Source organism: Mangifera indica, chromosome 6, assembly GCF_011075055.1.
Source record: "Mangifera indica cultivar Alphonso chromosome 6, CATAS_Mindica_2.1, whole genome shotgun sequence".
Lineage (NCBI taxonomy): Eukaryota > Viridiplantae > Streptophyta > Magnoliopsida > Sapindales > Anacardiaceae > Mangifera > Mangifera indica.
In genome coordinates, this window is record NC_058142.1 from 1,385,484 (window position 1) to 1,410,088 (window position 24,605).

Below are 24,605 nucleotides of genomic sequence, written 5' to 3' on the forward strand. Positions count from 1 at the left end.
GTTATGACAAATTATTGCACAGGTGAATAAATTTGATTTAAATTCAACCACAAATTAAAAAAAAAAAGCTTAAAATTAAAAACAATTATATAGAAAGATACACAGTCAACGTTTGAATAAGTTTTCTTCTCTGATATGTGCTTATATTTGAAGATGGGTCTAATGAGTATGACTTCATAAAGGGATTCAAAGTTGAAGGTAATTGCGGCGGAAATGGTTCTAGGCTTTGAAAGTGGCTTAGCCATGAGTGTTGAGGGGTGTTTCTGACATTATTCAAAGATATTGAACTTGCAAGTTATTTTACTGTTAGGAGTGGATATATTAATATTTACCGAACTCGCAATTTTCCAATCCAAACGGCATGTCGTTTTGCAGACGACGGCGGAATAAGAAGATTATGAGAAGGAAGATTTAGCAGAAACTTGTCAATAAATTCCGATCCCCAATTCTCTGAATCAATTAAAGATTCAATTGTCAAATTAGGGTTAGTAATGGCGGAAGAACAGGAGAGAAAGAAGAGGATTGTGGTTGAATCGCTGGGATGGCTTACAGAATCATCAATCATGCCCAAGAAACAACGCTCAATCGAAGGAGTTGGTCCATCTTCCATTCTAGAACTCAAGGCCCAGCTCTACAAGTCCCAGGAAGAATCCAAAAAAGCCAAAGAATTGAACGGCCCTGATGTTGAGTTCCATCGTGCCAAGAAGAAGATTACCTCGCGTGATTCCTTCTCCTCTAAGAACTCCGGCGTCGAAGCCCGCGCTCTCAAGTACCTCCCTTCGCTCTTTCTGGGTTTTCATTGAATTGTTTAGATTTGTCCATTTTCAGCCTTTTAAGTGTTAAATTAATCAAATTTTTGCTAATATGAATAATGCTTGTTTCATCGTGTATAATTGAAGGGACAAGCTTGAGTTGAAAGCGGTGAACGATGGGTCAGCAAGCTACGCAGCACTGGAGAGGAAGGCCGAGTTATATGAAAAACTGGTGAAGGGAGAATTGTCAGATGAGGAAGATAAGGAGAAGTATTGTGTGGACTTTTTCCGTAAGGGTGTGGAGCAGGAAACAGAGCAACCACAAGCTTCTGATTCTTCTGTCATCATAGCAACTCACGACGAATCTAGTCAGAATGATGCTTCTATGCTATTTGACATGAAATTTGTGGCACCTGGGCGAACAACTGGAACGATGGATAACGATGAACATAAACGATTTGTGAGGTAATGGTTTTAAATTTTTCTGTTATTGTGTTGGTATTATGCTGTTATTATTTGGCTGGGAAAAGGTGTTCAGTGTTATATTTAGCATCTGGTATGTTTTTGTTTTTTGTTTTTAATGATGGATGGAGTTAAGCAAACATGACTCTGAGTTTCACTCAAAATTGCTATGATTACTTAGGGTACAGACAGTTAGAATTCCGGGAGGGTGTAACATGCCATTGGTGCTTATTTTTGTTTTACAGCAATCGTTGCCTGGGATTGGAATAGTTTGTGAACAATTTCAGCAAAGATTTTTGGTTTTAATGGTGCATGAATTCGCTGCATCTGAGTTAAACTGTTTTGAAATTATATTGGAATATATTAAGAAGAATATTATATTGTTCAATTAATGTGTACATACTTGATCTAATCAGTATGTTAATGGCAGAAACTAGAGAATATACCAATGGTAGAGCTTTTTAAGCTAATGTATTAGATGTGTATCTTACAAGTAAATGGAGAATGTAAGTAGAGACAGCTAGAGCAGAGAATGAGCAATTCTTATGTGCTGAAGGCATTGCAGTTTTAAAGTAGGTAATGATAGAAGGAATGGAGAAGGAGTTTTGCCTTGTCAAGTAAAAAATTGTGATGGAGAAGACGTATAGGGGAAGTAGAAAAAACAGAGTGATGATAAAATGAGAGAATTGGGAGAGTGTTCTTGAAAGGGAATCTCGCATAGCATTGTCTGGAGAAGGATTGCACTTGACCTACTTGCTAGAGACAAATAAAAAGCACACTAGGATATATAGTGTTAGTAAAACTATAATTTTTGTGCGGATAGATATCATATATAATGATCTGTATGTCATTCTACCAACATACATTCCAGATTATGGTTTTTCCTTCTCTACAGGGAAGTTCATGAAGAAGTAAACCAAGCGAGGGAAAAGGCATCTGAGCTCAAATTGCGGCGGCATGAGCAAGCAGAAGCTCGTCGTGAGAAACTAAGGCAGGCCTATCTTCGGAAATTACTAGAGAAACAAAAAGCTGCATCCAGTATAGAGCAGAAATAACTACAATATATTTCAACAAGTGGGATTGGCCAGATCAATGATGTTGTGGTACTCCCATTGGTCACTTGTGTGCAGGACATTAATTTCTAACATGAATTAGATTACTAAGGTTAAGTATTTCAAACAAGAAGATCTATTGCAGATTTAATGTACTGAGAAGAAAATTTGAGCAGTATTTGCCTGTAAATAACACCAGCAACAATCCAGCAGTGGGACTGGATGATTGCTTTGAAAGCTGGTCAGTGCCCAATTGATTCAAAACTAAACATGAGGCTGATTAGTGAATCTCCTATTGTAAATTATTACTATGCTTTGAATACCCAAAATTGGCTGCTTATGGCAATTCTATGTTAAATAATACCCATCATATGTCTTCATGTCAGTACAAAAATGGGCCGGTGATACTCTAACATGGTTCCCATTGCTTAAAAAGCAAGCTATTAATTAACATCTCCATTTTAAGTGGACCACTATCACAAGCATGAGAAATAATGTAGCCAGCAGTATTTCCAGGTAAGATTACACTAAAGAAACCAAAACTTACATTATATATTCACACGGTATAAGCTTAGTTTTATATTGGATATCAGCTAGAAATTAGGGCTTTGCATGGTTACGTGCCATTACACAGTTTAATCTAGGCTGGTCCAGAGATTAGTGAGGGGACTAATTAAAATTATACTGACAGCTCACCACCTTCCAATGATTTTGTTTGTGCTTTAACCAATATAACATGGTTGGCAGAAACTTAATTATATGAACAAACAGTCCCTATAAAACCATTTCCTGCGCCCATTTTACTTAAACAGAGTCTAAATATCCTGCAAATTTCCACCAGGTCAGTTGCCCAGTTGTTCTTAACAGTTGAAGAACTTGGTGAGAAATGGAGGGCTACAGAAAGAGCTTGGCTTTCACCATCTGCATCGTGGCTCTTCTGGCGTTTGCTACTTTTGGGGCCAACGCCCAAGATGTTGGAGCAGTTGCACCATCTCCAATTGAAAGCAGTGAAGTAGCTCTGAGTGTTCCAGTTGTACTAGCAGCCACAGTTTCTCTTATTGCTTGGTTCATTTAAATTATAATATTTGTTAATGTTTTTTGACTGGGTGAATGCTTATGAGTTGCTCAAACTCTTTGTTGTTACATGGGTTGTGTTTACTTTCTTCTTATGGAGAATGTGAAAGTTCATTGTTCTAAGTGATGATTTGCAATTATTATATATGAAATTAACTCTAAATTGTTCATCTTTTAGTAGCAATTACATCGGTTTTTTGCATACATACATCAAAGAGAAATGCACTTCTCATTTATTTTTAATAGAGGATGTGATGTGTTTGCATAAAATGAATATACATAATCAAAGATAACCTAACTCAAGTTTAGTTTGGATATCGAGGTTGAACTGCAGGTGAAACCTTCAGTCTAGTTACTGATCCTACAACCACTGCACTAAGTTAAGAGATTGAAATTTGTGTCACCAATGGGTTTAGAACCTTACTCGTTTGGGCACCCCCACCTTTAATTCAATCATGAATCTATGTTCTAAATTGTAATTTTCCCAGAAAGGCTTAATTTATATACTTTATAGTTACCATTAAACACATTACTGCATATCACATCTGGTTGGGTATGTAAGATAATCTGGGAACCATAAAATATATCAACTATCAAACCATATGATGATTCTAGACACTGCAGAACATATAGGTTCTTTGAGAGGAATTTGCACACAGATGAACACAGGTAGACAAATAAATGTCAAAGAAAGCAACCAAAGGACAGCATAAGAAGCACAGCTCTACTTATAAAATCGAAGCCTGAATTATTACCATGCACAATCCTGCACATGTGTATTCTGAAAATGATGTCATTGTTGCTTTATTGAACCAAAAAGATCTTCATAGGTGCGATTAGGAGCATCTGCACGAGAGACTATCTCCACGACTTTGTAATGTGATTCTGGACGGATTAATGCCTCAACAGCAACTTCTGCAACCTTATCTCTTGAAATGGTGCCCTCGTAAAGAGTATCCTAAAGAGAAAATGAGAGAGTCAATTAGCTTGTTGCTACTTAAATCTCTATGTGTGATGGAGCTAAGACGAACGACGATACCTCTGGCTCCATTACCAGATTTCCTGTCGGTGGTTCATTTCTCAATCCACCGGGCCTTATAATTGTGTAGTTAATACCAGATCTCCTTATATATTGCTCTGCCTGAAGCTTTGCTATTAAGGTGAGGCCAAAGACATTCAGGAAGATATAAGCTGGATTCAGTATTTGCCCCATTGCAGCTCCATTGACTAAAATGGAGCTGATAAGTATGAACCTGTTTACTCCAACTTTTCGGCATGCTTCAACAAGGTTTACAGTGCCAAAGTTATCAACCTGCAACAATAACAGTTTGCTAGGGTGAGATTTGCTTAATTGTTCTAATTTTATCATTTTTACAGAAATATGTTTGGCACCTTGAGCAAATAAAATTCAGTAAAATTTTTCTCAATTCTCTCAAGTCTCAACACCAACTCATGCAGGTGGTATTAGTAATCATTAGCTTAGATACTTTAGAAAATCCAAATGATTCTGTGACCAAAAACACTTTTAATAACATAATATGTGCAATTAACACAATGCAAATATATATAAAAACAAGCACATAAAATCTACTAAACTGCTACAAAACCCAGTTACCTTCCAAGGAGCAAACAAATCCCAGCCAGGCCGAAACCCCGTAGCACAAACAACAGCTTCAGAATCATCACCTATTGCCTCTGAAAGTTTGTCAGATCCCTCAGTAACATCAGCTTTCACCTACAAAAATAAACATAGCATATATAAATTTCAAAAACTAAGAAAAGCCTCAGTAATCCCAAGTCGATTTCAACTGAAACAACTAACAATTTGAAGAGCTGGGTTGTCCTTGGAAAGAGTAGTTTTAGCCTTGTCTAAGTCACGAACACCAGCTTTAACATCAAAACCTTTTGCTAGAAGTTGTTCAACAATTCTTTTGCCGGTACTTCCTGTAGCTCCGGCCACAAATATCTTCTTCTTCTTCACAGGTAGATCCTTTTCAGTTATTTCAGTAGCTTCCATCTAGACAGTAGAACACATTCTCTTCAGTGGTGACCACAATATTTGTTGGCAACCAAACACTCAATAGAAAACGAAAATAATAAGAAAAAGGATGAAAATTAGAGAGATACCTTAATGGAACTGAATGAAAGAGAGCTGGGTTTGGTGGGAGGGAAATGGTAACGGTGACGATAAGAGTGGTGAAGAGTCGAGAAAGTGAGAGGGTTTATGAGAATGAAAGGAGCGGCCATAAACCCAGCTTCTCTAATTACAAAGCTATGACTATGACACTGCCACGTTGCTTCACTTAATGCTTCCATTACATAATTGTGGGCTGAATAGTTCCTTGGCCATCACGAATTCACACTGCTATTGTGTGCATCAGCCTTCAATCTTTCTCAGCATTCATTAAGCCAAATCTTCATTCATTTCTCATATTTCTTTCAAAATAATTAAAAAAAACACCTCAATGTTTTATTTTTACCCTAAAAAAGTCTCAATGTTTGAGAGTTTATCGAAAGCACTTGACTTTAAAATCACAATCTTGAGATTACATTAGAATAATAAAACCTACCAAACATCAACATGCTAGAGTTTGGTTTTTTCAATGGAGTCACAACATAATAAAATATATAGAATATTAGATACAAGATACATAGATCATCTGCCACGTAATATCTCTTCAGTCTCCTACTCTTAAGCCACCGTAATTCTGCATTTCATCTCCTTAGGGAAAAAGAGAAACGGGGATTTTCACACAATTTATATATGCGACTTCCAAGGTGAGAGCTCTGCTGGCAGATTCCATTCGATGCACCTCAGATTCATCACTCTGTCAACATAAATATATATTAAACTCTCCGTTAAACAAGGCTAAGAGTAGAAATTGAAACCAACTAACGAGTAACCAAGTAGATTAGGCATATTGATACACTGTCTCAACTGCCAAATGACCCTTACTTTCCAAATATGCCTAAATTGTGGGGGGAAAATAGGTCCCCCATACACTTTTGGTATTCAGTGAATATCAATAAACAACAGCATACAGGAACCAGATCCATCCAAGCAACACCATTTTCATAATTTTATAACTACAAACCTTACAATTTTCCATTAGACTTGCTCTTCTTCCACATCATGATATCATATGTACTGTTCCATCAGCTATCATCACTCTGTTGTCATCTTGCAGTTTCTGAACAATTACAATGACAACAATTAATACTTAGCCTTCCTTCGGCAACTCGAAGTCATTGTTCGCAAACAAATTAATGCTACTTAAGGGATATTCATCTCCAAAACTTAAGAGAAACAGAATAAACCATTGGTCATTAAATTGTACTGCTATTATTAAAAATAATCCAATAAAATAAACTTCACCTCTAATAGGAATGTTATCTCTGCACTTGTATAACGAGCATCTGAACTATGGTTGACAATTTCTTGTAGTTCTGAAATGGTAATCAAATCCAATCGGTTTCCTCTCATATGTTGACCAAATATGGAATTAAATGCTTCCACTCTGCAGGTGAGGAAGAGAAAAAAAATTAAAACAATAACATAGCTAACTTCAGATTCAAATGAAATGATAAATCAACGCAAATAAATAATATGATAATCCCTGCTAGCACACGGACCTTTGAGGGGAGATATTAATAGCCGAATCAGCTGGAGGTTCATCTATGTCCATAGCATCCGTTGTTGAGCTAATGAAGCAGAAACGGAAATAAGTCAACCAATGACAACTTTTGGCACAAGGCTACAATAAAATTATTTAAAGAAAAATGCACATGAATAAACCTTGCAAATGACCAAGAAAAGGAAATTGATATTAGGCCCTAGCCTTCAGTATTTTTGCCACTTCCAAATACTAAATTTCTATAAATAAATCAAGCAGCCCAAGAATACTATCATTCAGCCTGACCAGGCAATGGCCCCTATTATGTACTAGCCCTGGGCTTAAGTTAGACAGCCATGATTTTGTATTTTCTCATCTGAATATCCTTATAGCTAGCAATCATGTGAAGTGGCAAGATACAGCCTGTGATAAGCCCCATCAGAAGCAAAGCTTATGATCTAAATGAATGTAAATACTAAGATCAAGATAGAGATGCTCCTGTTATGTATCTTAATCTATTCAGAAAAGTATGAAGGTTATCGTGCTCACCGTTCATTATGAGTAGGACCATTATCTCGTCTGTCATTTCCTCCTCGGCGATGCTCTGATCTTTCATTTCTGTCCAATTCTCTCAGCCGTTCTTGTTCACGCTCCTCCATTTCAGTCAATTCTTTGTGATATATTGCAAAATTTAGAACTTTTAAGGCAGCTTCTACATCAGACTTTGAAACCTGCCAACACATAAATCAAAGAAAACAAGCTTCACAACAACATTTATGCACAGAAGTAACCAAAAGGAACGTTCTCTGCCAAGAGACAGTAGTGTACAAATCCCACTATGTCATCACATCAATGACAAACATAATAGAGTGGCATAAATTAAGTACCTTCCTGCTCAACTTCAATTTAGCATGAGCAGTTGAGAGACGAATTATGGTTTCTAAGGTTCTAGCTGTAATTGGAAGAGTTCCTCCAGTCTGAAAAACAATATGCAGCACATCAAATGATTAAGATAATTACATTGTAACAATATGTTAAAGATGGTTTGCTATCTAAACTAAATCAACCTTTGTATTTGAACTCCCATTCCTGAGCTCTGCATATGCTGTTGCAATATGTTCAGATGCCTGTGGATGAAAAAGTAAAAGAATGTGTGGTGGAAAATCAGATTACAGTAAGATTGATTAAAAGACTGTTATGGAAAACCTAAATAAAAAAAGAGATACATCAATCATCTTATATTGATGGAAGAACATTTCTCAAAAACTTAAATGACACAAGGAAAAAGCAGCCAACAAAAAAGAGTTAATTAATAAGTACATAAAGAATCACAACCTCGTCAGTTAGCTCAGGCTGAATCCTATGCTTTGCATAGTGAATATACTTCTTCAGAAACTTGATGGTGAGTGTATCACATTTCTGACCCCTTTGTGTTTTCTTCCCATGAAGCATTCTGTTATACTTGACAAAGACAGATTGATCAGTATCGGCTTCATCTTCCCTTCCATATCTTGAATTCCCATCAAGTCCTGCTTCTCCTGCATTATTATGTTGCATCAGCTAGCATTTCCAAAAACACTACAGAGACTAAAAGCCCTTAAATCTTAAGAGAACCGCAGAGCTACCTCCATCAATTACAGACCGAAATCGGTGCATCCGCAAGACATGGTCGGAGATTTTACGGTCAATATCGGGGTCCATTTGATCCAATACAATGAAGAGTAAATCAAAACGAGAAAGCAAAGAATCTGGAAGTCCAATGTTCTTTGTTGGAGTCAATGAACGGTCATACTGTATATCACACCAACAACCAGCATTAAAACAAGTCAAGCAATTAAAGCATCAAATGGAACAATGTATCTATTCTTGGTATAACACTTCACAAAAAATCAGCAATAAAAGTGATACTTACAGTTCCATATATAGGATTAGCAGCAGCCACCACACTGCAACGAGCATTCAGAGATGCATGGATACCAGCTTTAGCTATAGTCACGGTCTGCTGCTCCATAACCTCATGTATAGCAACACGATCTTGATCATTCATCTTGTCAAACTCATCAATGCAGACAACACCTCTGTCTGCAAGAACCATGGCACCAGCTTCAAGTCTTCTTTCTCCTGGACGCAAGAATATTATTTTCCTGAAAGCTAGCATACGAAACTAAATTGCTATAGGCAATTGAAGTCTATACCTGTTTCTTGATCTGAAGTAACAGCAGCTGTCAACCCCACCCCAGATGAACCCCGTCCAGTAGTTGATATGGCCAATGGAGCAATATTCATAATTGCTCTCAGAAGTTGAGACTTGGCAACGGATGGATCACCAACCATCATCATGTTAATGTCCCTAAAAGAAACAAGGAAATAAGCTATAATCCTGGACAGATCGTGGAACAGTCCAATTTGTGTAACTAATGCATAAGGCTGGAATACCAGACTATTGTGTCCAATGCCAATTAAGTATATTCAGACATAACAGAATTTATGTGACTCACCCTCGTAGATGTGTGCCATTCCTTAAATTCTTTTCCACTCCACCAAGCATCAATAAAACCACAGCTTTTTTTATCCATGAATGCCCATATATAGAAGGTGCAAGCGAATTACCAAGTAGATCAAATGTATCATCTCTCTCAGCTATCTTTTTTATGTTTTTCAAGTCTTCTGGAGTGTAGATAGGTGCATTTGCTTCTTTGTTAAGTAGAGAAACATTGTTAGCAATCAGAACAGTTCTGCATAAAATATTCACTTAATCATAATCTGAAGCCAAAAACATCTCATTATATAAGGACAAGAAAATAATGTGTATAATAAGAGTGGAGCTACCTGAATACTCCATTCACACTGCCCTTGCTTTTTCCAGGAATAGCTTTATATATCCCTACAATGGCAACACGGTCTCCAGGTTTGCATGAATCAACCAGGTCATCCTCAACTATGATATCTACCGTTCGAGGAAGCTGACCAGGAGCAGAATTTTCAGGCACTTCTTGCATTGACAAGGTTTGATGATCTTTGTACTTGCACAGTCCATACTCAGTCACCAACAAGTTTCCATTATCATCCTGAAAAATGCACTCTCCTTGAGAGGGAGCCTTATACAACCATATATAATCAATACAAAAGATGAGAATTGAGATTAGGGATTACCCTTGTGGGATATACAGTGCCAGTTGGCACACCCATATTCGATGTAATATCTCGATACTCACGAGTAGTGAAGTTCCCAGTTGTAGGGCAGAAGTGAACACTTTTAACAACTTTTGGCCGTACAAGAGAACCTAAAAATGAGACGATTGTTTGGTTAGATTCATGTGAATTAAAATCAAAGGCCAAGGAAATATCTCATTGCAAAATATAGCATAATAGTGTTATAGAGGGCAATGTTCATGCCAAGGGATGATATTACATATTATCACAGAACTGCACTTTCACGAACCTATAAGCTAATACATACAAGAAGAAGAAAAGGAATAGAAAAAGAAAAATTGTATCAACCTGCTGGCAAGCATCCAGATTTTGAGAGGGTGGATGCACCTGGATGCACACAGTTTCTATTTCGAGAATACATTAACATAATTAGTCTCATTCATCATTCGACATAAGCATCAATAATTTTGAGCTAGGAACAAGTAAATAAAGAATAGTTCGCCCCTGTTAAAACCATCTTGAGGACCTAACACATTGACTTCATGTGTTCATTTTACCTTCCACATTATTGGGATTATACCGACATCACAAACTGATCAAACAAACAAGACAATAAAAATGGCTCATCCCAAACACCATAACTAAAAAGCAATAAAACAAAGCAAAGTGAAAAAATTAATTATACATTTAGTGACAATGCCCTCAACGCAAACCATGGAGCCAATGAATTGAGAGAGCAGTTCCCTCGGAGTGACACGTCGGGAGACAAAAGGGCCTTCAAAGCCCACAAGAACTTGTTCTCCTTCCTTCAAGTACTTGGGGTCAATATTGCGTGCCCACTCCGTGGCCGCGTCACAGAATGGTTGCAGGTACTCACCTGGATTTCTAAGAAGCCTAAATCCAACAAAAACAATAACTCATTAAACAACGGTTATTAAATAAACACTGCTTCGCTTCACAAACATATAAGCAAAAAGTAAAAACCTGGGAGGCAAATCTTCACGGAAAGTGTAGAGATCGGAGATGTTGACGATGAGGCGGCGGCGCTTGTGGTTGATCATAGCCTTCAACTCATCTTGGTATATCTAAAAAAACAAATCTTATTCGATTAAATGCATAATATGTCAACAAATTTAAAAAAAAAAAGGGTAAAGGAAATGGAAACGTACACTTAATTCCAAGAAATCATAGAATTCTCGCTTGCGTTCCTGAAATTCTTGTTGATTGACGTCCATTTCTTTCAAACTTTAGGGTTTCGTCCTCGGAGATTCTAAGACCAGAGAGAAAAAAGACTGGAAGTTGTGAGAGAGAACAAGGCCAATGTGTCTTTCGCTTTTTCTCCTTAGTCCTTGGCTTTGTGATTTGGCGGGAAACAACCCTAAGATTGCCTCTCTCTTGGCGGGAAAACGAGGGTATTCAGTTGTAATATATTAGTCCGTCCGGGGACTTTTCGGTCATTCCAATTAGTAATGATCTGTAAATGATACATTTAAAACACTTTAGTAATTATATTTTATTATGTTTTTCAAATATATAAAAAATAATATTTTTCCATAGAAATACTAATAAAATGAATAAAAATATGCATCTCTTGTACCTCCAAAAACATTTTCAACAAAAGTACTGAATTTTCACTTTTTTTTTTCCAAAGTATTTTCATTTTTTTATATTGAAATATTGATTTTTTCTGAGAGATTTAATTTTAGATTTTATTTATTAAAGATACTTAAACATTTATTATTTAGCTTCCAAACATCTCGAATAAAAATATGTGTTAAAAATTAATATGATCATGGAAATAACCATCATCATTATTTTATATGATTATATATTATTTTATTTTAAATTTAAATTACTCAATCTCATAATTATATATTAACATTTATACTTATAATTTTATATATTATTAATAAAATTACGTATACATAATTTAAATATATAAATATTGTATAATTATGTGGTGAGATTATTTTAAATTTGTGTATACACAAATTATATAATAAAAATATATCTACGTGACATTACTCTATATTACTGGTTAACCATAATGTAGAAGAATTTATATTTCTTTTGCAGTTCAAGGGCAATTTTTTTTTTTTTTCTATTTTTTGAGTTACCAGCGGAATATGCAATAAACAAAAGATGGAGAAATGGAAATTTAATATTAAAATCGTATTGTAAGAAACCGATTCATTTAAATAGTCCTTAGAAGCCTTTGATTTCCTCTATCATGAAAGCTTACAAATCTTTCATGCCCCAATAACCCCATAAAATTCCATTGGTTTGAAAAATGAAAATATGCAGCAATTGGAGAAAGAAGATGAAGTAGCTTGATGTGAGATTAGTTATTAAATCTGCTTTGTAAGATTTGTATGATTGTATCCTATGAGAAATGCAGAATGTTAGAATTGTCCTGGATGATCAAGGCTTGAAAGCAGAAAACACCACCACAGAGTTCTGCCCACCAAATCCAAAAGAATTTGAAATGCCTGGAATATATAAAAGTTAAGTGAGTAAAATAGGAAAATCTACATAATATGACAATGGAAAGTGACAGTGCCACATCGTTGAAAGAGTCTTGACGCTTACCGACGTTCACTTCAAACTGCTGCTTTTTATTGGCAACAGTATCGAACTCGACTGCAGGCTCTAAGTTCTGCATTCACAACATCAAGATTCATGACCGTAAGTTACACAAATTTAATGTTTGAGTGAAATAAATTGTGCAGTTGAAATACCGTCTGAGTTTTATTTTGCAGGTAACAACATGGAAACAGATCTTAATATATAAAGGAATAATCTTGAATAGTTGTTAGCTAAGAAGACAGAAAGCTGTAATTTGTCAAACCAATTCTGGTGTAAATGACACAGTAGCACTTACAAATTGATTAATGGTAGGATGCAACCATCCAGTAGTTATGGCCTTTAAAGTAGCAACGGCTTCCAGCCCACCAGATGAACCAAGGGAGTGCCCAATCATAGACTGAAAACATTACAGAAACAAGTTAGAATTAACAACCAGGCAATTACAAGAGAGAGGGTTTTAAATTCTGATGGGGAGAAGAGAGAAAGGAATACCTTGGTGGCATTGATTTTGATCTCTGAGGTGCTCTTAAATACGTTTTTAATGGCAGTAATCTCAGCCAGGTCACCCATTGGAGTGGAAGTTGCATGAGCATTTATGTAGTTAACCTGAAAAACAAGTAGTTGTTCGATTTACTGGTTTTAACTTAGTGATTAGTACATGTCAAGATCATTCCAAAAGTAATTCGGCATTCATTAGCAGAAATCAGTGTGGAAGAAACAAAAGAACAAAAGCATTTTACAGAATATCTCTTATGGTTCAGAAAGTCTAAAACTGCTGCAGGTGCCCCTTGCATACAAAACTCATCACATTTATATGAGTGTTCCTGTCTTTCAAATATTCAATCTAAATCATATTTTACCCTAGTGATGTACCCCAAAACTGTACTAAAAGTACCACAGAAAACAAATAGATGTACCTCCTCAGGTGATACACCAGCATCTTCAAGGCTGCTCCGAATGCATGCTGACACTCCAAGTCCATCAGATCTGGGGTCAGTCAAATGATAAGCATCACAGTTAATAGCACCTCCTAAGTACTCCGCAATGATTGGTGCATCTCGTTTCATTGCATGTTCCAAGCTCTCCATTATCTGTCAAGAAAATATGAATTCTCACTAAAAAGCTTTTGTAACTGGAAGCCAAAAATGTGTTTGCCCTAATATTAAAACCAAAAGTTCAAAAATGTGACTACCCGTATATTAAAACTAAACAGAAATCTAAACATAAAAGTGCATGTTCAACCCTAAGCATATCAGGAAATGCGAGCTTTACCAGTACTCCTGCACCTTCACCCAAAACGAAACCATCTCGATCTTTGTCCCATGGCCTTGAAGCTGTTTGTGGGTCATCATTTCTCTGAGACAGTGCCCTGCATGCAACAAAACCTCCCAAGCCAACAGGCACCAAGCCTGCTTCGGTTCCACCAGCAATCATCAAATCAACCTCACCTCTACGGATGTGATTAGCAGCCATACAGAAACAGAAATTGGACGTAGCACAAGCAGCTGAAATTGAATAATTTGGACCTGTGAAGCCAATGTCCATTGCAAGTAAAGCTGACCCCATGTTTGTTATAGTAGAAGGAATGAAGAAAGGGCTTATTTTCCCATGCCCCTGCTCTCTTATAGACTGAATAGCATCAGAAAATACTGTAACACCGCCCATTCCTGATCCCACAAGCACCCCGGCTTGATCCTTATTAACCTGGAAACATGAAAATGGACAATACAGTGAGTCCATAAATATGGAAAACCCTCCCACTTCCCCCACTTGAACGAAGAAAGGAATAATTGAGATGAACAATTAGGCCAAAACAATTCTCACCCACCAACTTTCAAAAACCCAAGGTTTGGAAAACTAATACATACCTCCAAAATTAAATTAAGATTAAGGATAAAATTATTATTTAATAATAATATTTAACATTTATATTATTTTACCCTCTTAATTTGAAAAACTAACAATTTTACCCAAAATTAAGTTTTAAAAAGTGACATTTTCCCCCTTACTTAGGGTTTTCAGCCAAACAGTCAAATAAGCTACAAAACCAATTTCACTCAGAAAAAATGGAGGATATGCAGACCATTCTGAAGCAAACTAGTTTCACAAACATATACCAACTAGTTAGAATGTACAGTGAAACCACCTCAACCTTGGCACAAAACAATGAACATTGCAGCACTGAGTCCACAAAGTTCATGGGCTGTTCCAAAGCCACAAAATACCCAGAAAAACCAAAAGCGGCTACTGAAATCTGGCCTAGTCAACTCAAAAGTGACAGCAGAGTGCACCGGGAATACAAAAAATGCATTTATATGTGATAATATATTTTAAAAAAAAAAACTGATAATAGAATTCAAATCCACTACACGGTTTTATATCTAAATCAATTCCTTTGATTATTTTACTACAATGTTAAACTGTAAAATGAAAAATTAACTGAAAATGTCAAAAATAATTATCATACAGAATTCAACTTAAAAATTAATGATCTTTAACAAATTGTCTGCAAAGTTATAATACAGTAGCCCATGTCCAAATTCAACAGCCACTAGAGGCCACTAACCATCAAAGAGCCGGAAAGGCTTCCATTAACCCCACACTAACTCAAGGTTGGCCATTAAAATCTACCACAACAGCCGACGCCTCAATAACTCAGAGTCGAACAATCGAGAAACTGCAGTCATACCAAATAGTAAAATGCATCCAATAAAAAAACTTCCCACTAAATGATGGAATCGGAAGAAAGTAAATCTTTCACCCATCCAACATCATGTAAATGTCCACAAGTAAGAACTACTTAAGAAGATCGATAGAGTCATACATGGATAAGTTTTTTATCAGTTATCACAGCAAATGAGTGTATTATTTATAATTCAATAAAGGCCCAATGACTATTTCCCACCTAACTTTTCATCCATTAAAAACCTAAATACCTATCATTCTGTTAAATTTTAAAAAAATATATTTAAAAAATTATAAATTCATCATATTTTTTTCCAAGTTTAACAACTAACAATTTCTTTCCCATTTTCCTCTTATCCAAAGTTTAAAAAATAACTATTTTCCCTTTATGATTTACATTTTTTATTTGTCGCTTCTTCAGTGATCGGAGCTAGCCAACCTCCACTCTCCCATTTCCTGGACGAGGATGAATCATTGGTAAAAATTGGTGCAACACACAAATCTCATTAGCCAATTTATGTGTGGGCCAATGCGATCTATGCAACGCATAGATTGGTTGATGATTTGTCCTCGTCTAGGAGATGGGAGGGAGAAGGTTTGTCAGCTTAGGTCGTCGGACAAGCGGCAAAGGACAAAATACAAACCCTAGAGGAAAATAATTATTTTTCAAACTTTAGGGGAGGATTATTAGTTTTTAAACACAAAAAATTGTGATGGGTTTATAATTTTTTTAAATATTTTTATTAAATAATGATTTTATCTATAACAAGAATAATAAAATTTAATAGATAAATGAGTATTCGAATTTTCCATAATTATTGGGTAGATAATTAAGTTTACACCAAACTTGGGTGGAAAATGTTCATTTGGCCTTCAATAAATAATCATAAAACTAAGCACTAAAAAACAACAAACCTTGGTTAAGTTATCGCCACCAAGACCTGCGTTTTCTAGAGCCTTCTTCCCGGCAACAATGCAGTACCTCAAAGTATTATCCATTCTCCTATCATTCTTCCCATCAATAAAACCCTTCCCACTGAACCCCCGTATCTGAACCCCGAACCGGGTCGGAAGCTTACTCACATCAAAGCGGTCAATCATGGTAATCCCACTTTCACCCGCCAACAATTTATCGTAATAAGCATCGACGTCATTCCCAAAGACGGAGACCACACCCATGCCGGTGATAACCACCCGCTTCTTGGGGTCTTTCTCGCGTTTGGGCGCGGACTTGGTAGCAGAGGCGGTGATGTAGGAGAACTTCTTGGCGGTGGTGGGACGTACATTATAATTGGGGAGACTGAAGTCTGTGTTTTTCCGAAAGAATTTTAATGGCGTTGCATGAAGAGATGTGGATTGAAGTAATTGCATGGTAAGTGTTTTGCCTTACGTAAAAGAAGAAGAAGAAGAAGAAGAAGAAGGCGATAACAACGAAGCTTTTTGGTGGTTGAACCTGGAGAGGAAGCGATGATCGCTGGAGAATATGTAGAGCTGGCTGTACACGTAGAGCTACGGACGTAGTATATCGACTTTTTGACTTTGTACAGCGCGTGAAAAAGAATGTTTTGGCAACCGAATCTGGCGTGCCTAACTTATTATTAAATATATGACACTTGGATTCTTGCGAAGGAGTACATTTTTTTAATTTTTGTTCAAAAGTTTAAAATACCTTTAATATTTTCTAATATAAATGAAATTCAAAATTAATACGAGACAATTGAAATAAAATTTACATATTAAAAATATGTTAGATTTTAAAAAATTCAAAAAAAAATGATATTAACCAAAACTAAACCGGCACTATCAAAATATATTGGATCTTATGAATTTAGATCCCAAATTGAGATCAAAAGGATTTAACTCTTCAATTGCCGGTTGGAATGGGATAATTTTTGTGATAATTTATATTGATTTTTTTTTTTGGAGAATAAAAATTGCAAATTATTGGTAGTGATAAAAAATCATTGATGGTGGAAATTAAAAAATGTACTAAGATAAGACAAGTGAATTTCTTTTTTCTTTTTTTTTGCATTTTTTTATGAAAATAAGAAAATTGATTTAAAAAAATAAAACGCCGTGCTGCACGCGTTTTATGAATTATTACAGTTGACGTACAAAATTTTGGTTAAGTTCCAACAAATTTCAATGGATAAATTTATGAAATTGATGAAAATATTTTCACTACAACTTAGATTTTTAATTGAACTATATTAATTATAAAAACAATAAAATAATGGTTTATAAGTAATAATTGTAAAATTATTTATATATATACTAATGTTTTATTATATAATTAAGTGTTATTTTTATCTCTTATTTAAAATTATTTAATCGTAATATAATACGATACTAGTTATATATAAAATTATGGAAAATTATAATAAATAGCCAAATTATCTCTTTATTAAGCAAAAATACCTAATTTTACTATTGTTAAGCAAAAATACTATTTTTTTAAAATACCAAAATTACCCTTCATCACATTTATATAAACTCTCTCACTTTCACTCTCATTGCATACATTTCTTATATCACTTAAATACTTACTTTCACTCTCATTTTTATTTAATATCAATTACTAAGGGTTCATTCGGAAAGAAAAAATTTGTATTTCTGAATTCAAATCGAAAAAATCAATTCGTGAAAATTATATTGAAAATAACATGTTATGAATAAATAGATATATTGAAATACCCTAGAATGTCAATAATAAAAAAATTACTTGAAAATCTAAAAAACATATTTGAATTTCGAAAACTACACGTTCAAATAACTTATGAACGAGAAAACCGAAAAATCGATCAAAAATTTCGTAATTACATCGTAAAATGTGTCTAAAAAAGCACATCGTAATTACAAAAATAAAATTTAAAAATTACATATCAAAAAAGTCTAGCCCGGTCACAAACAAACTCAAAATCATAAAAACCGAAAATCCTAAATTTGATAAAATAAAAAAACTACATAATACACATTGAAACAGTTTTATTTTGGGCTCCAAATTTGGTGCAACTAGCAAAGCTAGTTGTTGTTATAGAGCTCGAAACGAGCTTCGCGTTAATATATTACAGGCCTTATAAATTCCTCCCAAATCAAAAGTTATGGTCGTTCAAAGTCTGTCTCATATAAATCCTATAGTTTTAAAAAAGTTAATTTCCACCCAACTCACGGTTTTCACAGCCTGCCCACGATTCAGTGTAAAATTTCCACAAACCCCTGTGGATCTCCCCCTGTTCCCCCTCCCCTTAAAATTTTGAAAACATTAATTTCTCCCCCATCCCACGACAGCGTCGGCAGATCTAATCCATTTTCCGACCAAAAATCGTCATTTCAGCCTCTAATTTCAACACAAATCAAATCTACACATCCAATAATACAAAACCCCTCAAGCAATTCAAGCAAAACAACCAAGAATCAAAACATTTTATACATTATTCAAAATCAGAACCATAAACATTCAAACATTAAAATCTCCCTCAAATCTCAATAATCCTAACAATAAATTGATTCAAACAAGACGTGGAATGATGTACTATCCATATTTGTCATTTTCAGTTGCCGAAAAACACAAAAATCGATGGCAATTGCTTCCACGGTGGGATGATCGTGGGAAGGGTGATTTTATTTGAATTTGCACAGTGAAACCGTGAAAAATTACAGTGGGAATTACTTGTTTATATACAGGGGCAATTTCGTCATTTTTACAAAAGTTGGGCATTTTCACTTAAATCTTATTGTTTGGGTAATTTCGCTTAAACCCTCTTAATTTTGGCCATTTTATTATAATTTCCCTAAAATTATTCATATTATTTTTAAATATAACACTAATAAAAAATATTTTGGCAAAATAACAAACGGGTGTCAACTTATATATCAAATCCACCTATTGATTCTACTAAAATCAGACCGAATTAGAGAGAAGATGTTGACTAAACAGTTTTGATGTATGTAGGATGCATATTTAAAAATAATAATAATTATTATAATTTATTATTATTATATCATAATCTTAAAAATATCATAAACACTTTTAAAGTTTTGATACTTTTTTGATACATTATAATTATATCATCACATTTCTTAGAATGTATCAATCTGTATTAGTGATTTCATTGATTCGATAAGATATATTTAACGTATTATACTAAATTTTGACACACCCTAAAACACATATTGTTTTTCACTTATCGTATCATACAATATATATCATATATAGTGAGATATTAATATCCAATATGTAGAGGTGTAGGGATAGACACAAACCAAATTAAGTTTGAATACTCTTTAGTTTGAGTTCGGTTAGAATAAAAAATAGTTCAATTTAAGTTTAGTTTGAATAAAAAAATATTTCAGTTTGAGTTTGATTCAAATTCGTGATTAAAATTTGTGACTTATTATTAACAAAGTGATATTGTTTTACCCAATAATAAGAAAAATAATATCGTTTTGTTAATGAGTTACAAATTTAAATCAAATCAAATCAAATCAAATTCTTTTTAACTTGAGTTTAGCTCTATTTAAAAGACAAATTAACCCTCTTAATTTAAATTCAAATTAAACAAATTTAAAATGAATCCAACTTCTAAGATTAAGCTAGAGTTAAATAATTTAACATAATCTAATCATATGATAAGATATCATCTAAATATTTAATTAGATATTCAAATTGAGATATACATAATTTTATTGTAATAATTATTTCTAATTTATATCAAACTTAAAACAACTTTTATGTAAAAAAAAATATATTGCCATTCAATTTATCATTTTAATGAAAAATCAAAATGGGAAAGTGAATTTTTCTCATGTAATTGAATTTAAGAATTAATATAATTGAAAAAAAAGAAAAACAAACTTCTGGAACGTGACAGGTGTGATAAAAATTTAAAACAACTTCAGTAACCATATTTAGGGCATTTTTGACTATTAAAAAAAATGCACGCTTTATTAATTATTACGGTTGAAAAATAAACCTATTGTTGAGAACGGTCCCAACCAATTTCAATGGATAAAATTATGAAATTGATTAAATTTTTTTTTTTTGGTAAATTTATATTTTATAAATAAGTTAAAAGTTTGATAATAATATATCTTTAAAAAAAATTTAAACTTATATTTTCTTATATATAAATTTTTTTTTTAACTTAAATTATATCTCTTATAAAATATTTTTACTATAATGTACTATTTTAATTCAATTACATTAATTATAGAATTAACAAAATAAAAATGCTTACAATACATTTAACATAATACCCTAATGATAAATTATCAAAATTAAGTAATGTTATATGTATAATTTTTACGTATAAATTTACATACAAATAATAACATGTTACCATATGATTGAATAATAAAAAATTAAAAAGAAATTAACACTCAATCACAAGATAACACATCATTATTTGTATATAAAAATTATGTATATAGCTATATTGATTTTATTAATATATATATATATATATATATAGTATAAAAATCCAAACTTTTGAGACTGAAGCAACATACATACATACATGGCCATTATTGACAAGATTTCGATTGAACCATTATGCTGAAACAACTAAATAAAAAAGCAAGAACAATAATATTTAAAAGTACTAAACTACTATTTTTTTCTTTGTTAGAGAAATTAAAAATTGACTAACTAAATGAAATGATTGAATTGAATTTTAATTTTTATATTAAAAAGGTTAAGACTTTACGATTTGTTGATTTATTTAATGAAGAGATTAAACTTTTCACTATAGCCAACTGGCGGTATTGAATTAATCATTCCACTTCCACTTCCACTTCCACCAATATTATTAAATAGTAATGATGTCACACTTCTTTCATTAATAACACTAACATGGTAATTTTTTTGTGCGGACGTGTACACATTATATTCTTTTTTTTCGTTGACATGGACAATGACTTTAACCATCCACAAAAATCTCAAATTGTATTCTTTTTTTCGTTGGAATATGTCGGTGACAAAGTTCATTCCAAAAGTGAAAGGTCTCATGGTTTCAAACATTTTGGTTATGACTATGTTTTCATTTCTATTTTTATGAATTCTATGGGCATTTTATTTTATTAAACTTTTATCCTGTTAATCTCAAATAAATCTAATTTGTTTCATTTTATATTTATTTGTCCTCATAAGATAAATGGGGATGATATAATAGACATTTCAATTTTTTGAAATACAATCATGGTAAAATCTACCCAAACACAAATAAATAATATAATGTATATATTTATATACAATAATACTATAACAATAATAATATTAATAATAATATAAATACGAATCATAATGTGATTAAAAGTCAATGCTCTTTGTTGGAGTCAATGAACGGTCATACTGTATATCACACCAAGCAATTAAAGCATCAAATGGAACAATGTGTCTATTCTTGGTATAACACTAAACGAAAAACAAGCAATAAAAGTGAAACTTACGGTTCCATAAATAGGATTAGCAGTAGCCACCCCCACCACACTGCAACGAGCATTCAGAGATGCATGCATACCAGCTTTGGCTATAGTCACAGCCTGCTGCTCCATAACCTCATGTATAGCAACACGATCTTGATCATTCATCTTGTCATACTCATCAATGCAGACAACATCTCTGTCTGCAAGAACCATGGCACCAGCTTCAAGTCTCCTTTCTCCTGGACACAAGAATGTTATTTTCCTGAAAGGTAACATACTAAATTGTGAGAGGCGAAGTCTATACCTGTTTCTTGATCTGAAGTAACAGCAGTTGTCAACCCCACTCCAGATGAACCCCGTCCAGTAGTTGATACGGCCAATGAAGCAATATTCACAATTGCTCTCAGAAGTTGAGACTTGGCAACAGACAGATCACCAACCATCATCATGTTCATGTCCCTAAAAGAAACAGGGAATTAAGCTATACTCCCGGCTAAATCGTGGAATAGTCTGATTTGTGTAGCTAGTTCATAAGGTTGGAATACAGGATTATTATGTACAGTGTCAATCAAGTATATTCAGACGTAACATAATTTATATGTTACTCACTCTCGTAGATGTGTGCCGTTCTTTAAATTCTTTGCCACTTCACCAAGCATCAACAAAACCACAGCTTTTTCTATCCATGAATGCCCATATATAGAAGGTGCAAGTGAATTACCAAGCAGATCAAATGTATCAGCTCTCACAGCGATCTTTTTTATGTTTTTCAAGTCATCCCAAGTGTAGATAGGTGCATCTGCTTCTTTTTTAAGTAGAGAAACATTGTTAGCAATGAGAACAGTCCTGCATAAAGAAATCCCATAATCATACTCGAAAGCCAACAACATCTCGTTTTATAAGGACAAGATAATAATGTGTATAATAACCGTAGTGCTACTGAATACTCCACTCACACTACCCTTGCTTTTTCCAGGAATAGCTTTATATATCCCTACAATGGCAACACGATCTCCAGGTTGCATGAATCAGCCAGGTCATCCTCAACTATGACATCTACTGTTCGAGGAAGCTGACCAGGAGCAGAATTTTCAGGCACTTCTTGCATTGACAAGGTTTGATGATCTTTGCATTTGCCCAACCCATACTCAGTCACCAAGAAGTTTCCATTATTATCCTGAAAAAAATGTTTTCTCCTTGAGAGAGCCTTACACAACTATATAACATAAATACAAAATATAAGAATTGAGATTAGGGATTACCCTTGTGGGATATACAGTGCCAGTTGGAACAGCCATGTTCAATGTAATATCTCGATGCTCATGAGTAGTGAAGTTCCCGGTTGTAGGACAGAAGAGAACACTTTTAACAAGTTTTGGCCGTACAAGAGAACCTAAAAATGAGATGATTGTCTGGTTAGATCCATGCAAATTAAAATCAAAGACCAAGGAAATATCTCATTGCAAAGTATAGCATAATCACGTAATAGTGAGCAATGATCATGTCAAGGGATGATATTACAAATTACTACAGAACTGCACTTTCACGAACCTATAAGCTAATACATACAAGAAGAAGAAAAGGAACAGAAAAGGAAAAATTGTATCAACCTGCTGGTAAGGATCCAAATTTTGAGAGGGTGGATGCACACAGTTTCTATTTCGAGAATACATACACATAATTAATCTCATTCATCATTCTACATAAGTATTAATAATTTTGAGTTAGAAAAAAGTAAATAAAGAAAAACTCAACCATGTTGAAACCATCTGAAAAACCTAACACAGATTTGCAGCGTTCATTTTACCTTCCACGTTATTGGGACTATACCAACATCACAAACGGAGCAAACAAACAAAACAAATGAAAAATGGCTCATCCCAAACACTATAACTAAAAAGCAATAAAACATAGCAAAGTTAAAAAAATTAATTATACATTTAGTGACAATGCCCTCAACGCAAACCATGGAGCCAATGACTTGAGAGAGGTTGACAATGCCCTCGCCGCGTCACAGAATGGTTGCAATTACTCACCAAGCCTAAATCCAACAAAAACAATAACTCATTAAACAACAGTTATTAAATAAACACTGCTTCGCTTCACAAACATATAAGCAAAAAGTAAAAACCCGGGAGGCAAATCTTCACGGCAAGTGTAGAGATCGGACATGTTGACGATGAGGCGGCGGCGCTTGTGGTTGATCATGGCCTTCAACTCATCTTGGTATATGTAAAAAAACAAATTTTATTCCATTAAATACATAATATATCAACAAATTAAAAAAAAAAAAAAAGTAAAAGAAATGGAAACGTACACTAAGTTCCAAGAAATCATAGAATTCTCGCTTGCGTTCCTGAAATTCTTGTTGATTGACATCCATTTCTTTCAAACGTTAGGGTTTCGAGGTTCCCTTGGAGGTTCTAAGACCAGAGAAAAAAGAGGGCTAATAGGTCTCTGGCCTTTTCTCCTTAGTCCTTAGCTTTGTGATTGGCGGGAAACAACCCTAAGCCTCTCTCTTGGCGGGAAAACGAGGGTATTCAGTTGTAATAGATTAGTTCGTCCGGGGACTTTTCGGCATTCCATTTTAGTAACGGTCTGTAAATGATACATTTAAAACACTTCAGTAATTTTTTTGATAATGTTTTTCAAATATATAAAAAATAATATTTTTCCATAAAAACACTAATAAAATGAATAAAAATTTGCATCTCTTATCCATCCAAAAACATTTTAAACAAAAGTACTGAATTTTCAATTTTTTTTAAAGTATTTTCACTTTTTCTTTGTATTAAAATGATTGA

General features: G+C 34.0%; 4 protein-coding genes and 1 pseudogene across 6 annotated transcripts; 1 reads left to right on the forward strand and 4 right to left on the reverse strand.

Annotated features, from left to right (window-relative positions):
* The first annotated feature begins 210 nt into the window (after positions 1-210).
* Positions 211-2,612, forward strand: LOC123219078 (uncharacterized protein At4g18257-like). Its single transcript, XM_044640802.1, has 3 exons — positions 211-769; positions 900-1,217; positions 2,110-2,612. The coding sequence occupies exons 1-3, from the start codon at positions 492-494 to the stop codon at positions 2,267-2,269; spliced, it is 756 nt and encodes a 251-aa protein (XP_044496737.1). The 5' UTR covers positions 211-491; the 3' UTR covers positions 2,270-2,612.
* A 1,286-nt stretch (positions 2,613-3,898) lies between these two features.
* LOC123219084 (uncharacterized protein At2g34460, chloroplastic) lies at positions 3,899-5,710 on the reverse strand. Of its 2 annotated transcripts, none has more exons than XM_044640809.1 (5): positions 5,468-5,710; positions 5,163-5,357; positions 4,956-5,075; positions 4,395-4,652; positions 3,899-4,298 (listed from the first exon to the last, which is right to left on the reverse strand). In XM_044640809.1, exons 1-5 carry the CDS (start codon positions 5,654-5,656, stop codon positions 4,134-4,136), a joined length of 927 nt encoding a protein of 308 aa, XP_044496744.1. In that variant the 5' UTR covers positions 5,657-5,710; the 3' UTR covers positions 3,899-4,133. The 2 variants fall into 2 exon arrangements, with proteins under 2 accessions (XP_044496744.1, XP_044496743.1); XM_044640808.1 differs by having other exon boundaries at positions 4,380-4,652; positions 5,468-5,687.
* A 155-nt stretch (positions 5,711-5,865) lies between these two features.
* Positions 5,866-11,543, reverse strand: LOC123219082 (DNA replication licensing factor MCM3). 2 transcript variants are annotated; one of them, XM_044640807.1, is made up of 17 exons: positions 11,277-11,543; positions 11,092-11,192; positions 10,793-11,001; positions 10,108-10,238; positions 9,784-10,022; positions 9,453-9,689; positions 9,150-9,304; positions 8,867-9,075; positions 8,580-8,745; positions 8,290-8,492; positions 8,022-8,081; positions 7,842-7,931; positions 7,504-7,685; positions 6,974-7,042; positions 6,717-6,858; positions 6,441-6,531; positions 5,866-6,168 (listed from the first exon to the last, which is right to left on the reverse strand). In XM_044640807.1, exons 1-16 carry the CDS (start codon positions 11,340-11,342, stop codon positions 6,472-6,474), a joined length of 2,319 nt encoding a protein of 772 aa, XP_044496742.1. In that variant the 5' UTR covers positions 11,343-11,543; the 3' UTR covers positions 5,866-6,168; positions 6,441-6,471. The 2 variants fall into 2 exon arrangements, with proteins under 2 accessions (XP_044496742.1, XP_044496741.1); XM_044640806.1 differs by having other exon boundaries at positions 6,436-6,531.
* Positions 11,544-12,250: 707 nt separating this feature from the next.
* LOC123218201 (3-oxoacyl-[acyl-carrier-protein] synthase I, chloroplastic-like) lies at positions 12,251-16,874 on the reverse strand. The gene is made up of 7 exons (XM_044639487.1): positions 16,294-16,874; positions 13,966-14,397; positions 13,611-13,784; positions 13,186-13,299; positions 12,989-13,090; positions 12,697-12,763; positions 12,251-12,596 (listed from the first exon to the last, which is right to left on the reverse strand). The coding sequence occupies exons 1-7, from the start codon at positions 16,747-16,749 to the stop codon at positions 12,529-12,531; spliced, it is 1,413 nt and encodes a 470-aa protein (XP_044495422.1). The 5' UTR covers positions 16,750-16,874; the 3' UTR covers positions 12,251-12,528.
* A 4,808-nt stretch (positions 16,875-21,682) lies between these two features.
* Positions 21,683-24,184, reverse strand: LOC123218859 (annotated as a pseudogene).
* Between the last annotated feature and the right edge of the window lie 421 nt (positions 24,185-24,605).

Bases quoted from the DNA above. Each gene is read 5' to 3' on its own strand.
- LOC123219084 (XM_044640808.1), bottom strand. From the start codon at position 5,656: ATGGAAGCATTAAGTGAAGCAACGTGGCAGTGTCATAGTCATAGCTTT. The intron at 5,358-5,467 runs GTATCTCTCTAA...TCTACTGTCTAG, and splicing joins TTTCATTCAGTTCCATTAAG to ATGGAAGCTACTGAAATAAC. The intron at 4,299-4,379 runs GTATCGTCGTTC...TTTTCTCTTTAG, and splicing joins ATCTGGTAATGGAGCCAGAG to GATACTCTTTACGAGGGCAC.
- LOC123218201 (XM_044639487.1), bottom strand. From the start codon at position 16,749: ATGCAATTACTTCAATCCACATCTCTTCATGCAACGCCATTAAAATTC. The intron at 13,785-13,965 runs GTAAAGCTCGCA...TTTTCTTGACAG, and splicing joins GTGAAGGTGCAGGAGTACTG to ATAATGGAGAGCTTGGAACA. The intron at 12,597-12,696 runs GTAAGCGTCAAG...TATATATTCCAG, and splicing joins GCAGTTTGAAGTGAACGTCG to GCATTTCAAATTCTTTTGGA.
- LOC123219082 (XM_044640807.1), bottom strand. From the start codon at position 11,342: ATGGACGTCAATCAACAAGAATTTCAGGAACGCAAGCGAGAATTCTAT. The intron at 7,932-8,021 runs GTTGATTTAGTT...ATTGTTTTTCAG, and splicing joins ATGGGAGTTCAAATACAAAG to ACTGGAGGAACTCTTCCAAT. The intron at 6,532-6,716 runs GTGAAGTTTATT...GTAATTGTTCAG, and splicing joins AGATAACATTCCTATTAGAG to AAACTGCAAGATGACAACAG.
- LOC123219078 (XM_044640802.1), top strand. From the start codon at position 492: ATGGCGGAAGAACAGGAGAGAAAGAAGAGGATTGTGGTTGAATCGCTG. The intron at 770-899 runs GTACCTCCCTTC...GTATAATTGAAG, and splicing joins GTCGAAGCCCGCGCTCTCAA to GGACAAGCTTGAGTTGAAAG. The intron at 1,218-2,109 runs GTAATGGTTTTA...CCTTCTCTACAG, and splicing joins GAACATAAACGATTTGTGAG to GGAAGTTCATGAAGAAGTAA.